Genomic DNA, 17,111 nt, shown 5'->3' with positions numbered 1-17,111 from the left:
TCTCTTGTCCTTGAACTCTTTCAAACCTTTTTTTGAATGCATATGATTTTGCTATTGTTGGATCTTGGTTTCAAGCTTTAGATTCTTCTTTACAAAGACATGCTTGTTCTTTGCTTTGAGTTCCATTAATTATATATAATTCAATTTAATTGTTCTATTTAAGCTTTATAGAGTGACACTAGTTTGACTCATTTTTCTAATCCTTGATTTCATTTTCATGTTGCATTAACATTAAGGAGATGGGGAAAGTGATGAGTTTCCTTGGAAAAAATTCAACCAAAGCAGAGCTTCCAAAGACATGAATAATGAACCTCTGGAGATTGCTTTTATTTGGCGTTATGAGGAAAACGTTGTTGCTGGAGGTTTGTGACCATTGGCATTATCATTTCCTTTAAAGCTTCATGTTGAATCTGTGACCACTTTCAGAAATGTTTGCGGTCTGATTGTAGAACTTCACTATATACACACTATATGCATAGAACTTCACCAAATCTTGGATAGTCTCTATTGTGTACTATATGCATTTCAAACTTCACCATATACACAAACCATAAAAGATAAAATAATCATAATAATTGGAATGTCTATTTACATTTCTTTATACCACCACACCAGTTTTTTTTTTTTGAGAATCCGAGATTTTCATTACTAGTAATCTAGTATAATAAGAGTCCACTTAGCTTTGTCAAAATTTTGACTAATATCTAATTTACAAGCCATATAAAAATTAGGATAACTTTGAATGCATCAATTCATAAGATATTAAAATATGGGAAATTATCACAAATTTTGTTTCCAAATTAATTAACACACCATCACTAAAAGTTATAGCACCATATTTCAAAACTGAATTTTCAAAATTAAATACTAAACTCTAAACACGTCTAAAACCTATCGCAACAAAACTATACCCTAAATGTAAAAGAGTAAATCCAAACCTTGAAAAAAATTCTAAAACAAAAATTTATAATATTTTAATTGTGTGTAGTTTTAGAAGTTTATGGAGTGTGTGCTATAATTATCTATAAAACTTTTTTTAGTGTTATTTGAGGATATATCTTTTTCTTAAAGAATATTATCACTAATCAATATACTAATTTACTAAGAATAAATACAGAAAAATATATGATGATTCGAATACATTTATAACAATCAGATATGCATTGTTGGATAAGGTTATGTTTGTAGGTTTATAATCTCTAACATGTCAAAATTTATATTTTTGCAGATTAAGCATCTACGTATGAACCATATGATTTTAAATACCCTAAAATACTATCAAACTATACCGGTACTAGAGATTTTTTTCTTTAAAAATATCACTATAAAACCTTTAGTCCAAGAATACTACAAACATCCAATATGAATTTTAGACGGTTTATAATTTTAAATTTTGGTTTAGGATTTATTTTTTAAGGTTCAGAATTTAGTTTTGAAGGCTTAAGATTTAGATTTAGTGTTGTGAAATTTTCAAAGGAAAATAAAAACTTCTAGGGGTATTTTCGAGAAAAGAAAACTAGTGATAATTTTCAAAAGAAAAACATATATTATTAATTTGTATTTTTGAGATGTACCCTTATAATTTTTAATGATATTACATAGTCCATAAATTGTTTAAATTATTCCGTATAAAAAATGTCAGCCTAAAATAACAAAATGTGCTTTATTGGGCCAATTTCACTATAACGCAATTTTATTAGTTGACTAAAAAAAACATTTTTCATTCAGTTTTATTTTATTTGGCATATCCGATCAAAGAGAAATATTCAGGAAGGAGGAAACAACAATGGCAACGGCTTCTCCTCCATTTATCTCAACTCTCAACTTCACTCACACTTCCTTCAGACCCAGTTTTGCTTCTTCTTCTTCTTCTTCTTCTTTCTCTCCGAAGCTTCTTCGACCCCTTTTGAGCTTTTCCGTCAAATCTTCCCGGAAACAAGTCGAGGTAATCAAATCTTCTCCAAATCTCCTAACTTTTCGAATCCTCCATGAAAGCATTGATTTTTCTATTCTAATGCTATTAGATTGTGAAGGGTTCTTGCTCAAATTCAATATCTTTGAAGCAATTTTGGCAAAAGTACTCTTTCGATTTTGGATTCATCAGTTAGTTCTGACTATTTGAGTTTATAAATGTGACATTTTTGAGCTGATGTTTTGTGGATGTGTCATTTGTTATTGTTAGATAGTGTTTGATCCTGATGAGAGACTGAATAAGATAGGTGATGATGTTGACAAAGAAGCTCCTTTATCCAGGCTTAAGCTCTTCTCACCTTGCAAGGTTTATAAAGACACTTCCTTTTTCTTGAACCATCTCTTTTGCTTTTAATTTTTACCTAAAGAATCAGTGGCATGTCTTTTACGGTGTAGATTAATGTTTTCTTGAGGATAACCGGAAAGCGAGAAGATGGGTTTCATGATTTAGCCTCTTTGTTTCATGTGAGTTTCTTCCTCATAAGTTTAAGCTTTGATGTATTTCTCATTGTCTCTTAGTGTCTCTGTTGTTATCTTTCTGCATTTGATTAGGTGATTAGCTTAGGAGACACTATTAAATTCTCATTGTCGCCATCAAAATCCAAAGATCGTCTGTCTACTAACGTTCAAGGAGTACCTGTTGATGGGAGAAATCTGGTGAGACGGTTTTTCGTTATTCTATTAATATATGATCTCCCTGTGGCCTTGTGGATGAAGCAGTATTCTAATCCTCTGGTCTGTGTTGTTTCAACTTTTTATTTTGCAGATTATAAAAGCACTTGACCTTTATAGGAAGAAAACTGGTAGTAACAGATTCTTTTGGGTAAAAACACTATACACCAATGATTTCTTTTACTACATTTCTTTGTGAAGTTTTGAACTTATATTCTTTCTTGATATGTAAAAGATTCATTTAGACAAGAAGGTACCTACCGGTGCTGGACTCGGTGGTGGAAGTAGTAATGCTGCAACTGCACTCTGGGCTGCAAATCAGCTCAATGGAGGTCTTGTCACTGAGAAGGAACTCCAGGAATGGTCAAGTGAAATTGGGTCAGATATTCCTTTCTTCTTCTCGCATGGAGCTGCCTATTGTACCGGGAGAGGTGAGGTATGTTTTGCTGAGATTTTTCTCAGCCTTCTGTTACTTTGCATACCTTTGCTCTGATACAGTTTTCTTTCCATGCGTATTAAGTTGGGGCTTTGGGGGTTGTAAAAATGATGCAGCTTATTTTGCTGAATTCTAATGTAAAGGCTAATGCAGATTGTCCAAGACCTTCCACCTCCTTTTCCTCTTGATCTTCCGATGGTCCTCATAAAGCCCCGAGAAGCATGTTCTACTGCTGAAGTGTACAAAGTAATCAACTGAATCTGATAATGGATATTTTAATATTGCGAAGCTTCTGGAATTCATTGCTTAAGCTTTTATTTTTCAGCGTCTTCGTTTAGATCAGGCGAGCAATATTAATCCCTTGACATTACTTGAGAATGTGACCAGCAATGGTGTATCTCAAAGCATTTGCGTAAACGATTTGGGTATAGTTGATATGCATATGCTGCACCTCCCTTCCTTTCCATAGAAGATAGTCACATCTTTAAATTTCAAGATTCAGTCAGGTTCATGGACCATGACTAACACTTTTGCGTTTTCCAGAACCGCCAGCATTTTCAGTTCTTCCATCTCTAAAACGCTTGAAGCAACGGATAATAGCATCTGGGCGCGGGGATTATGATGCCGTGTTTATGTCTGGAAGGTATCTTTTTCTACAGCTATTTTTGTTATTGCCACATTATCGGAAAATTCCACAAAATGTACTGTGCATTGCATCGTTAGCTCATCTAGTGAAAACAGTGTGCTACTGTTGTATTGGTCTTCCCAAGTGTATCTTAACAAGCTAGTACAATATCATAGTTAGTGAGCTGAGTACGGTTTTCTTGAATTAGAGATTATAAATGAGCTGATTAGTTTTGATATATTTTTTCTATGAACTGCTAACTTTTGTGGGATGAATGCATAACAGTGGAAGCACTATCGTCGGTATCGGTTCACCAGATCCTCCACAATTCATATACGATGATGAAGAATACAAGAACGTGTTCTTGTCTGGTATGCTCTTTTCTTGTAATTTACAAGTAATGGTTTCAACTCTTCTGAATTGTGTACATGTAAGGACACTAATTCCAAGTAAACATGTTGCAGAAGCAAACTTTATGACTCGCGAGGCTAATGAATGGTACAAAGAACCTGCTTCTGCAAATGCTACTACCTCATCCTCTGAATCTCGCATGGATTTCCAATGAGTTGTTATGAAAGATGTAATAAAGGATTGATTTGAAGGTTGTACTACTTTTGTTTCTAAGAGTGGTCAACCAAAGGAGAGAAGATGCTTTAAATATAAATTAAAAATACGAAAAAGAGAGACATATTCACGAATAATATAATCAAAGGGAGAAGCAACCACACATAAGTCATGAAACCATTGTCTTTTTTTCTTCTTTTATTACTTTCATTTCTATATGTAACCCCTCTGCTCTTACAGGGAAGGAGACACATATTGTCTAGACAAACTAAATATATCTTTTCCTTCAAATGGTGATGTCCAGTCTTGAGAGGTAGCTGCTTGTTGTGTTTCGACGATAACACCAGCACCCGCATTCTCCATAGATCCACTATTGCTGCTGTTGACTCTACCTCCCATGGAACCATTTAGACTATACCGGCTCATGTTCGTATCGTAAGTGTGGCTGCTGCTCTTTAACCCGGACCAGTTTCCATTGAATCTACTATTTTGGGATAAACCTTGATCTAGACTCCAGTCTATGTTGGTGTAGTGCACTGAACCGCCGCCAGAGACCCAATCTATTGGTGAGGATGCACCTGATGTTCCGGCTGAACCAACCGCAGAGAATAATCCCAACGAAGATGCAGCAGATATAGATGGAGGTGATGCAGTGTTTCTGGTCCATAACCCGCCATTCCCTCTGGCCATGCTACCATGTGGATCCACTTGGTTGGTGTTACTGACTCGCTTCTGGTTTTGATATTGAAGTTGCTGGTAGATCTGATTTGGATTCAGATTGTTTGGACTAGGGCTTCGCGCACTAGGGATATTATGTGTTTGTATGAACCCATTTGACTTCATCATCTCTATGCTAGCTACAGGATGCCAACTGGTAGGAGGTGAGCTCATGCTTGAGGTTGGAATGGGATTTGTGCTTATAACTTGTGGCCGCTGCCTCATTGCCATGACTGATTCTCTATTTGCTGGCTGCTGCGGAAGATTCTTAAATTCATTTCCACTAGCTAAATAGCGAGGTTCGGCCCTTGCAGCAGGCTGAGGTGACGGGGATGGCGATGATGGCAAAGAGTAAGAAGCAGAAGGAACTTGTCCTGTACTTGACCACCTTTTATCAGCCAAAGCAGCAGATTGCTGAGGTTTTGGCCACTCTAACTTTAGTTCAGATCGTTTCATAGGCTGAGCCATCATTTTATTCACAGTTTCTGCTGTAGAGGGTGATTTTGTATAGTTAAAGCTCTTGTCATCTCTTGGTGGCTGTAAACCAGGTGATGGAACAGTTTGTGTTTCTGGCCTTTCTGCATCTGAATTCTGATAACCTATTCCTACTGTATGTTTACCATTACTGTGTGTAAGAGGATCACCAGATTCTTCTTGTTTCACTGGAACAGAAAACTCTTCATATTTTGTGCCTTTCATAACTTCTTCTGCTCTGTCCAAATCCCCCTCTGCTTGAACAACCGCACGCTCTATTTCCTGCCTTGTACACTTAAGTTGTAGCTCCATTTGTGTAATCCTAGCTAGTTCTTCTGTTATGTCTATTTTCAAATTCCCAGGACTCTTAATGCTTTGCTTCTCAATTTCTTCCTCGCCCCTGTCAAAATACCAATGAACAGACTCCTCTACTTTGCCATCATTCATCATCAACGCCGTAGTTGCATGCTCTTGAGATATCCCCATTGCCACAAGCTGCTGTGTAAGGGCCTCAAGTTTTCTAGACATAAGATACGTGCTACACTTCTCATACAACTCCTGAGCCCTCCTCTCTTTCTGACGTTGATGTTTTCTCTCATTCTTCTGGCGAACTTTTTCTCTCTTATCATTATCTGCACCTGGTATCACCTCCTGCTTAAGAGCCAGATTAGTTATCTTCTCCTTATGATCCTCTGACTCACCCGAACAGCTACCGTTATTCGAAACAGAATCAGACTCAACCCCATTAACATCAGCCTCATCTATACTCCGGAAACGACCATACTGTAATGGCGAGACAGAACCTACAGAAACCGAATCAAGAACCTGAAACGTTCCCAAGAGTGGATTATAAGCACTAGCTGCCATACTGCTATTCCCATTAACCGAAACCGCAGACTTGGGCGATGCCTTTTGAGCTTCTTTTCCATTTCTTTTATCCTTTAACTTAGACTTTGTTGCTGGTGACATCTCTGCAAAGAACATCAATACAACCTAAACCATATCAAGAAATGAGCAAACAGTTAATGTGATACTCTGAAAGACACTTCTTTTATTAAGACTACATCATAACACACCCCTTATGGACTTAAAGATACAAACTTTAACCATAGAAGAGATTTTGCAGGAAGGTCAAAATTAGAGAGTTAAAAAGGGAATTTGAAAACAATTCAAAAAAGACTCGATTTTGGTAAAGACGATGAACGGGGAAATTACAAAGAAGGTGAGAAATTGACCGACATAGCCAAAAGCTTGTGATTTTCGTACTACTACACATGGAGGCACGAAATGATCCCAGAAGATGTTACCAGAATTCGACGAAGAAGATGATAAAATACAAAAAAAAACACGAATTGAGAGAAACGAAGAGGAACAGAGAGAAGAAGATGAAGCATGTAGTACCTGTGTAGGGAAGAAGAAGAAGATGAATTTTGGAGATCGATGTTTAATTTTGTCGTCGTCAAAGGAAGAAACTGAATCTGCAGAAAGAGATGATTTTTTTTTGTTTTTAGGGTTTTTGTTGGGAGAGAAATGGGAAAACAAAAAAGAAATGTTTTTAGTCAATATTTTTTTGCGAGCCAATGGATATGTAACTAATGTCACCACTATACTTGTTTCGTTTGGTCTGTGTTTTTTTTCTTCAACTCTTTTTATTTTATTAAATTTAACTAAACTAATTGACTATGAATAAATTTGTTTAACACAACTATCCTAGGAAGTAGGTGGTAGTAGAAGTATAGTACTAATCATATTTTTATATAATGGGTGTTTTTTTCATTGATTTGATTTAGCTATTATGCAAATAATTTTACATTGTTTTCATTGAAGATTGTTAGGGAGAGAAAACAAGATGGTTTTAGTTTTGGGTATTGTTTGTTGTAGTTGTGGATATGAGGTCTAGTGTATGGGTGTTTAGGTGGCTTAGAAATGTATTTTAAGTAACTAGTAAATGCATTAATCTTTGTAGAGAAGGTCAAAGATCTCAAACAATCTACAACATAATCTTTCTAGAGAGAGTTAAAGATCTCGAGGAAGTGAATGTGGTTACAGACGGACTTATACCCTAACCGAAGATTTTTTCAAGAGATGATCAAAAGAAAGGTCGAGTTTCTGACCTAGGTTCCAAAATTCCTAGTCGATAAAACTTTAAGCGGCAAACTAAGTACTGCACTGTGAGTGTTAGGCTGATGTGCCACGAGATTGTAGTCGTGGTACTTAGTTTAGGAATTGGGAGCATAAACTTGTAAGAATCCTTGGTCTGATAAAATTAAGTGTTATTGAACAAACAAACAAAAATTAGCCCTTAATTTTAACAAAAAAAAAAAAAAATGCTTGGACAATACACAATGATAGTGTTGTTCAAGCATTATGATAATCACCCTAAATCCCTAATGGGCTTACTCCATATTAATTATGCGTCTTTGGTCTTTGGACTTTGGAGGCAGGGATTGAAAATTCGTACAAATTTTTTGTGGAGGTGTAGTAGGAACCAAATTGTACATTAGATGAGGTTAGTCTAAGATCCCACAAGTTTGGACAAGTTTGAAATTGTAAGTTTTTCCACTGACTTTAATGATTTTAAGGACTAAGGAGATGAGTGACCTTAGAACATGTGCATTAGCGTATTTTGCCAAAGTCCCACACATTTTTTTATTTAAATTTAAATCAGAAAAACATAATATGTGTAGGGACGTTCCTTATATTGGGACGAAATCTCTGCGTCCTTAAGCCAACGTGGCATGATGGCATGATTCCATTGGTTGCAGAACGAAACAACCTACTTCGCAAGTAATTATACTAGTTCGTTAGCCAACATGGCATGTTAAGGACAATTGATATTGGGACACCAATAAACTTGCTCTTAGAAATCACTAAAAGTTACACATGTTGGGTATCTTGTCCAGATATAGTTCTAGTATATATGTTGTACCTCAATCAATCATTACTGTATTACCATAATATTTAAACAAGTTACTGTTACACTCAATACACATTTATGAAAAAATGATTAAAAAAAAGAACTAAAACACACAACACAACACAAGGCTTTTATTGATCCATACATGTAATGGCAGAGGCTGTCCCCTGTCTTCTTCTTGGGTATAAAAGCCCCCAACCAAATATACAAATAAACAATAGTGGGTGTTTTGTATATGTGTATAAATCTATATATATAAATAAATATGAGGGAGTTGATCAGACTTTGAGAGTAGTGTGGTAATCAATCAATCATCTTCTCTGGAAATTGAAGGCTTTAATGGCGAAAGCAAAGACAAGTGAGAAGAAGACACAAAAGGCCACTACCATAATAGCAGAGACACCTAAGAAGTCATGTTTGTATCCCATCACATCTTCAAGCAGTTGTTTCACCATTACCTGATGTATACCGTCTGAGAGTTTCACCGGTCTCTCATCATCACCGTATTGAGATACCAATAGACCGTATAGTGTCCAAGCTACCGGGTTTGCCCAGTAGTACCACCTCCACCACAATGGAATCCTCTGTGGTTGAATCAATTACAAAACATCATATGTAAGAAAACCATAAAGATGAATAAGTAATGATATTTAGTATTTGTACCTTGTATGGGATCATGAAGCCACTGAATAAGTTCCATAGCATGTAGAAAGGTGCTGCTATGATTGAGGCAACATTGTGGTTTGGTGTGATTGCTGTTGTCATCATCCCGTAGAAGGTGAAGTACATTATCGAAAAGTACATGAAGAATAAGTACCACAAGAACTTCACTGCAGACCATTCGAACGCTGCCATGGCATAGAATATGCTGCTGTATATTGTGGATTGTGCTAGCACGTATGGAAACTCTATAAACACCTGTAAACTCTTGCAAAAGTTTTATCATGTTCCAAGTTTTTTTAAACTCAAAAGGGGAATGAGAAAGAGAGAAGATAAAAACATATGTGTGACCTGTGCAAATGCAAAAGGAAGTGCTGAGTACATTCCTGCTGCTCTCTCGCGGTATGAGACAAATCTTTCTATGGAAACAACAGGCTGTGCAGCTGTTGCATTGGTGATTCCAATGAAGAGAACCGCAGCATACATCGATCCCATTGCGTTAAATAACTGTTGTTGTGTGTCCCTATAGATTAAGGAAATGTACCATTGGTTGAAGAAATTGCTTTTGGTTACAGAACTGTAAGCTGCATTTTTGTTTTACCTTCTTGAGCCAAATTTCCAACATATGGTTCCAAGCATCAGAGAGATAACCACAGTGTAGAAGAAGCGAACTGCGGTGTATTGTGGGTTTCGCCAGTATGATAGGTTTTGTTTCCATAGACAAGCAACAAACTGACTATAGAGTGACTGAGAGTATCTAGTTGGAAACTCTATTTCTTTTGCAATATTACTTGGTTTGCTGAGGACTTCGATCAGCTCCTTGTTGCGTCTGCAGTAGAAATGAGACAGGGGATATGGTAAACCAAACTTATGGAAAGCTAATTTAAATTTGACATTCATGGTTTTGACTAAATGGGGAAAGTTACATACTGACACAGATTTGAGTTTCTGTAAATTTCAGCAAAATCAACTCCAAGCCGGAGTTCCTCGGTGGAAGAGGTGACGTCAAGCATCCATGCTGCCGGATTATGGCCAGGTTTGATCTTTTGTACCCCTTCAATTGACTAAGGAAGCAAAGAGTAATTGTAAAGAGACTTAAGTTTACATGTATTTCTAGTTCAAAAAATACATGGATCAAGAACAAAAGTCTACCTCAAAATACTTGACAAGTTCACATGATTTCTGGCCTAGTGGACCGGCATAGATGAGCTCACCACCACGTTTCATGAACAAAAGCTGCAGAAAAAATAAATGAGCTTTAGATATGATGACTTAACAATTCTACAGACTGTTTGATCCATTGTTTGAAGAACCAACCTCGTCAAATGACTCAAAAATATCAATGCTAGGCTGATGAATCGTGCAGACAATTGTTCGCCCTGTGTTAACAATATTTCTTACAGTTCTCATCACAATGGCAGCAGCTCTTGCATCTAATCCTGAAGTTGGCTCATCCATGAATACTATAGAAGGATTTGCAACTAGCTCAACAGCAATTGTTAGTCTTTTCCTCTGTTCAGTTGATAAGCCATCAACTCCAGGAAGACCAACCAATGCCCCGCTCAAAGACGTCAGCTCAACTAGCTCCATCACCTCATGAACAAACGCCTCCAAGAATTTGAAGTTTAGAGATGTTAGCATAATCCAAGAAAAAAAAAATATTGGAATGATCAAAATGATGATGGAAATATGTTACCCTTTGTGTTTCTGAGTCGATGTCAGCTGGTAAACGAAGGCATGCCGAGAAAAGTAGAGATTCAACAACAGTTAGGCATGGAGAATGAACATCGTTCTGCTCACAGTAACCTGAAATTCTTGCAAACGTTTCCTGCCTTTTGGGAAAACCAGATATGTACACATCGCCTTCTATAGTTCCTCCGGTTTTTCTTCCAGCTAAAACATCCATGAGCGTTGTTTTACCCGCACCACTTACTCCCACCAATGCTGTAAGAACACTTGGTCTAAAAGCTCCAGTAATATTCACAAGTAGCTGCAACTTATCTTCTAGTATCCCTTGTTCTTTTAGTCCCTGAAATTTTTGGTTGCATGAGCTAGACTGCTAGAAATATAAAATGCCTTATACCTAAACACTGTAGAAACCTATTACATACCAAGGGAACATCCACATAGTAGTTGATATTTCTGAAAGACAAAGATAGTGGTTGAAACGGGAGAACCATGCCTCGATTCTTGAAATATTTTCCTGGAACAAACAAGTTATAAGCATTAGCTTCTTTCAGTTTCAGTAAACAGATTAGAGAGGAGAAGATTTTGTTCCCTCACCATGTATGGAGCCTGAATGCTGCAAGTACTCTCTTAGTTCCACGACAAACTCATCGCCTTTTCTTTTCTTTTCTCTATCATCCAACTCTTCTCTGGATACAACAGCTTGAAACTTACCCCAAGCTATGAATAGTATACACGGATATGGACAAGATCAGCACAATAGTTTATAAAATGCAAGTTGTTGATGCTTTAGGTATACAGAAAATGAAAAGCTTACGGTTGAGATAAGCTAGGAACAGCGTAAACAGTATATTGAAAAGAACTGTGTATCCAAGCAAGGCACCGATACCGATCCAATACCAGTAGTTCCCAGAGAACAAACTTCTTTCTTTCAGCAATGCCAGACCAAGAGAGTCGCTGGTATGGTTCCCAGCACTCTTCATAAACAGGAAACACAACCATTAACTAAAGTACAGTACTATATTCCACATTCAGACCAAAAATTATAACTAAAGAAGCACTTTATATAGATATGTTTGTACTAGTTTCACCTTTTGCCAGTTATGGCCGAGGAACTCATTCACGGAAGCTGCGTTTTGAGCATACATCAAAGGAGAGATCCAGTAACCCCAAATCCACCAGCTTGGTATGCTATCTGGGAAATTAAACAAGAGAATGAATATTCATGTGGTGAAGGAGAAGAGTTTAAGGTCTCCAAGAGAGAGTATAAAGACCTCTGGATATTATAAATCCTCCAAGAGTCATGACCACCAGCATTGCAAAGGACCCAAAAGTATTGGCAACTATCATGTGTCGGCCTAAAGAACCCATAACGCGGAAAAGACCCAAGGACATCTGATGCAGTGTGAAATAAAGCAAGAACTGCTGAAGAAACCTGAAGATTAGAGACGTTCACTGTTAATTATTCTATACAGTCAAATCCTTGCCAAGTTTAACTTTTTATTAGAATGTACCTGGAGAAAAGAGGATCATATCCAATTGTATAATATGTTACTGCCACCCATGTTGCAGATTCTATTATTGAAGTAGGGATACTCAAAAGCCAAGAAGGTAATGTATAAGCCCAGCTTGGGTAAAAATGCAAGTCTCTGTGCTTATAAAGAACGGGAAGCTTGGCTACTAGCATTGGCACCTCGGTAAATCCGTTGAACAGAATGATAACCATGGAAAAGTAAAGCGACCCAAGATATATGTTGCCATCATCAATAGTCTTGTGATGCATTGTTGTCCGGCAAAAGACAGTCATTGTGATCAAGGCAACTAAAAGAAGCTGCAAACACGTAGTATGTAGAGAGAATGAAATTAAATAACGCACTTACCATTCCAACAGAAAGAAAGGGACTGAAGTAAAGTCATTAGAAGACAAACCTGAACAAACTTGAACACATAAATAAATGCGTTCTGTTTCATCAGTTGCTTCTGCCAGGCAAAGTTGATCTTGAGAAGTTCACTCTTCTTAACACCATACTGAGATGTCGATAAAGCCGCTGAATGATTGAACCGTTTATCAAATGGAACCTCAAGTTTCTTTGCCAACTTCTTGCCAGTTGTATATGAACGAAAAGCTTCAGCAAATTTTCCAGGAGGTACATAGCGATAAGGCCGAAAAGGAACTGACCAATACTGTTGCTGGTCTTTCTTTGAAGTGACCTATTTAACAGAAAACTCATTCAAGAAACTGAAAAAAAAATGACTGATGTAACTCTACTTCAAATTCTTTATATCTTACCTCTTGCAAGAAATCTGCAACATTTTTTCTCTCAGGACAACTAAATCCCAACGACGAAAAGAAATCAAGAACCTCGTCACGAGGGCCTTGGTAGATAATCTGTCCCTCAGACATAAGGATAACATCATCAAACAACTCGTAAGTCTCAGGAGACGGTTGGAGTAAAGAAATGACAGTGGTTCCTTCGAGTGCGTGAGTAGAATGCCTCATATACATGATAATTTGATGAGTCGTTGAACTATCTAAACCATTGGATATTTCATCCATGAAAAGGACTCTTGCTGGTCCTACTAATAGTTCTCCTGTGAATCAAATCCCACTCAATGGTCAGTTTATCTACTAGTTGTTGAATCTTTATATATGAAAAAGAGTTAAAGAATGAGCAAACAAACCTGTCGTGAGCCGTTTCTTCTGCCCTCCTGAAATCCCTTTAATCATCTCATCTCCTACCAATGTGTCCGCGCATGTGTCCAACCCTAGAATCTTTGTTGGATGTATGAGAATTTCAGAAAGAGTTTGAAAAAAATGTACATACACACTAGTGGAGTTCACTATTTTCTTTGTTTTTGAAGATATGGACAAAGATACTGTGTGAACTGCGACTTCGAGTTTAAAGAAAAGTAAGTGGAGAATAATACCTTCATAACATACTCCACAACAAGGCTTGTCTCCTGTCCTCCTAGAGCTAAAGACTGGAGTATTCGAAAAAAAGCGTCACGAAAATAAATCGATAAAGAAGAAATGGTTTAGCCTTTGACTAAAACACCACAAGTAGTACCTTCATAAATATATCAAGATCTTCATCAGGTACAATTCCTGCAAGCTTTTCTCTTCTTGCCAACTCCAAAAGCATATCTATGTTATGTCAAAACACACAGAGTCAAAACTAAGACATAAGCAATGCAACTCACCACACTACTTTCTTAGTAACTTACCATATTTGAATCCAACACCTTGACAACGACCAGCAAACTCAAGAGTCTGTCTCACTGTCATCTCAGCCACATGCCAATCCTGTTGGCTCACATACGCAGACGTCCTCGGCGCAATAATCTCTTTGAGATCGTAGCCGTTGTATGTTATTTTCCCAGACGTCTTCACAGTAACCAAAACAAAAACTCAAAACCAAAGAAGCATATAACAAAAACATAAGCATCTTCTAATTGAGTTTTTACCTGAAGATTAGTTCCAAGACGACCAGCTAAAGCTAAGAGTAATGTAGTCTTCCCTGAACTTGGAGGACCTAGTAGAAGTGTCAATCTAAAAACAAACAACAAAACATAAAAAATAGACAAAAATAGCAACAAGACATAAGTATATATAAAAATGGAGTTTTGTAATAATACCTCGAAGGTCTAATGATCCCACTAACACCATCTAAAATCGTTAACTTATTCCTCTTCCCACCAATCACACGTATGTTCCTTAACAAACCCTGTTTAAACAAAACTCTTCTCAATTAGTATCACTAATCACAAAAACTTGCTTAATCAAAATCAAAATCTTTAGTATAATACTTCTGCCATGTTAATAATGAAATTGGGAATTGTAGGTAACGCTCTGCTTCCAACATGAACGAAAGATTCAACCATCAGATTCTGAAATCGAACTTCAATCTTCGGAAATTTCAAATCCACACTACACCAAAAAACAAAATAAAAAAAACATAATTACTCCCCAAAAAGAACAAAAAGTGCATCAATAAATGAGATTTTTTTGAACTAAAGATTGAGTGAATTTACGCGTCGAATCTCTTCCTAACGCGAGCGAAGAACTGTTCAGGATCATTCTCAACAGAATTAACAAGACGATCGAGTAAAAGACGTTGCTCACTAGCTTCGAGGCTACCAATTTGGATCTCTTTAGGCTCACCAATCATATCCCTAAAGATACCTCGACGGATACGTGAATAAGTAGGAAGACGTTGTAACGCAGCCCAACGAAGCTCTTCTTCGTCTTCGATTTCGTCTCTAAACGACGTCGAACGCGAAAACGCGTTCTCCGCCGAGTTCCACATCGGAGAGTGTTTAGAGATTTGGTTTTTTGGTTTTGGTTTTGGTTTTTTCTATCTCTTCATCATCTTCGTTGTGGTGTGTACTCTCTCTTCACATTAATCTCTCACCACTAGACAACTGGTAGGTGAAGGCACCATTAATGCGGAAAACTTTTTTTTTTTTTTTTGGTTTTTCTCTTTTTTCTCTTTGTCTCAGTGTTTTTTTTTCTGGTGTCTCTCTCTGATCTGTACGTTAAAGTGAAATTACAGTTGAGAAGCGAGAGAGGCTCATTAATACTTAGCGGGAAAAAAGAAAAAAAAAAACAATTTGTTTTTGTATTTTAGGTGTGTGTGTGTGTGGATAATGGCTTATAAACGTAAAATAAAAATAGTGTTATATATTATTGTCTCTTTCCTTTAATAGGACACTATTAAATTACACAAAATCGAAAGAACCAAATCAAACTAAAAGAACCGAATCAAACCGAATAGTCGATATTCAGTGTTGAATTAAAAATCGAACTTGGTATCCAAACTATTTAAAATGTTATGTTTTTGAATAATTGAAACTTGTAAAAGTATAATTATAAATTTGGGGTTATTAGATATGTTTAGATTCAAATATGTACCAATATGCTTAAACTTATCACTACTCTAGTTCATTGCTTTTACATGTGTCTGAACTCGGGTATCTTATGATATGTTCAGTTTTTTTATTAATCTTGATAATATGTATAAAAATGACTAGCATAAAAGTTAAAACTAAATTACTTATTTATGAAAATACGTCATATTCAGGTCAAACCAAAAATCAAATGTTGTATCCGAACTATTTAAAATGTAATTTTATAAAACTTTAAACTTTTATCATAAATTCTAAAATTTGATATGTTTAGGATTTGAATACCTAAGATATTAAAATATCTGATACTATCAAAGTCAAAATTATTTTACAAAAAAAAAAACCAAATTTTATTAAAGTAAGTTTATCTCTATAATTTTCTAGAAAATGAATTTTTTTCCTTAGTATTTTTGATACTTAATAAAAATGTATGATCAATTAAAAATTTCTATTTCTTTTTCAATTAGCAATTATAGATTTAGAACTAGTGAAAATCAGTTTGTTATTTCTTTGTTCATGCATTATAGATTCTAAATCTATTAACTGAACTATCTGAAATTTGAAAGTACTGATTAGAATGATGTGAGTTGAAATTATTTTTTTTTTGGTAATCGATGGGAGACCTTGGTCTCCCATTTTATTCAACAAGAAGAAAAAATAAATTACATGCGGACCGTCCGCGAAGTAGCTACTCCGTTTACATCATCAAGTCGCACCGAATCACAAATATCGGGACAAACATCTAAAACAAGAAAACCAAGAGGTAAAGAAAACGCATAGTTCGCTAACCCGTCTGCAAGACGGTTAGCTTCCCTAAACACATGAGTAACCCGGACTAACCAGTCCCTCGAAAGAAAGCCATGGCACAACCGTACCAGGAAAACCAAAGGATGAGCGTCATGAACCCCTAACCGCAAGAAATTCACAACTAACTCGGAATCCACCTCCAAAACCAACTGCCGCCATCCTCGCTCCCAAGCTAGAACCAGCCCATAATATACTCCCCAAAGTTCCGCCATTGGAGCTGTACATACCCCGATATTGAGAGCAAAACCGACCAACCAGCCGCCGTATTCATCCCGAATGACCCCCCCTGCCGTAGCTTCACCCGGATTACCACGGGATGCTCCATCCGTGTTCACTGTTACCCATCCCGGACTAGGTTTGCTCCATGCAATTTGTCTCTCCATCCTCACTCCCGTAGTCATTCTGCCACTAACGAGCGTATGCGCTTTAATCACCTCCCCGGCCACCTTCTTTATAAAGCCTACCCGGTCACGACATAATCCTCTTTCCCCAAACACATCCTTGCATCGCCATTTCCAACCCCACCACACGGTTAGTGTAAAGATTGTTGGCCAGCTTACCCCGTCTACTTCCACCGTTGCCGTTAAATTCTCGAACAACCACTCCAATAAGGATTGCGTGTAAAACGCCCGTTGTCTTGCTGCCGGAACCAACCTCAACCATAAACCGTGCATAGC

General features: G+C 36.9%; 3 protein-coding genes across 4 annotated transcripts; 1 reads left to right on the top strand and 2 right to left on the bottom strand.

The window, feature by feature from the left end:
* Nucleotides 1–1,746: 1,746 nt before the first annotated feature.
* On the top strand, nt 1,747–4,436 carry LOC17887667 (4-diphosphocytidyl-2-C-methyl-D-erythritol kinase, chloroplastic). Its single transcript, XM_006294257.2, has 11 exons — nt 1,747–1,945; nt 2,183–2,278; nt 2,368–2,436; nt 2,524–2,628; nt 2,738–2,794; nt 2,879–3,079; nt 3,233–3,325; nt 3,405–3,504; nt 3,623–3,722; nt 3,990–4,075; nt 4,169–4,436. Exons 1-11 carry the CDS (start codon nt 1,787–1,789, stop codon nt 4,267–4,269), a joined length of 1,167 nt encoding a protein of 388 aa, XP_006294319.2. The 5' UTR covers nt 1,747–1,786; the 3' UTR covers nt 4,270–4,436.
* Nucleotides 4,383–6,998, bottom strand: LOC17888802. 2 transcript variants are annotated; one of them, XM_006296174.2, is made up of 2 exons: nt 6,861–6,998; nt 4,383–6,452 (listed from the first exon to the last, which is right to left on the bottom strand). In XM_006296174.2, exon 2 carries the CDS (start codon nt 6,441–6,443, stop codon nt 4,503–4,505), a length of 1,941 nt encoding a protein of 646 aa, XP_006296236.1. In that variant the 5' UTR covers nt 6,444–6,452; nt 6,861–6,998; the 3' UTR covers nt 4,383–4,502. The 2 variants fall into 2 exon arrangements, with proteins under 2 accessions (XP_006296236.1, XP_023639656.1); XM_023783888.1 differs by having other exon boundaries at nt 4,383–6,430.
* Nucleotides 6,999–8,378: 1,380 nt separating this feature from the next.
* Nucleotides 8,379–15,194, bottom strand: LOC17888909 (ABC transporter G family member 32). The gene is made up of 24 exons (XM_006295408.2): nt 14,755–15,194; nt 14,530–14,650; nt 14,359–14,447; nt 14,188–14,272; nt 13,948–14,107; nt 13,791–13,867; nt 13,651–13,704; nt 13,405–13,495; nt 13,013–13,314; nt 12,652–12,933; nt 12,237–12,553; nt 11,997–12,157; nt 11,814–11,917; nt 11,540–11,699; nt 11,320–11,442; nt 11,148–11,239; nt 10,733–11,065; nt 10,354–10,644; nt 10,189–10,272; nt 9,967–10,100; nt 9,638–9,865; nt 9,388–9,559; nt 9,040–9,294; nt 8,379–8,960 (listed from the first exon to the last, which is right to left on the bottom strand). Exons 1-24 carry the CDS (start codon nt 15,027–15,029, stop codon nt 8,688–8,690), a joined length of 4,263 nt encoding a protein of 1,420 aa, XP_006295470.1. The 5' UTR covers nt 15,030–15,194; the 3' UTR covers nt 8,379–8,687.
* Between the last annotated feature and the right edge of the window lie 1,917 nt (nt 15,195–17,111).

Source organism: Capsella rubella, unplaced genomic scaffold (assembly GCF_000375325.1).
Source record: "Capsella rubella cultivar Monte Gargano unplaced genomic scaffold, Caprub1_0 scaffold_4, whole genome shotgun sequence".
NCBI lineage: Eukaryota > Viridiplantae > Streptophyta > Magnoliopsida > Brassicales > Brassicaceae > Capsella > Capsella rubella.
The sequence above is the reverse complement of the archived record's forward strand: the minus strand, read 5'-3'. Positions and strand labels throughout refer to the sequence as shown.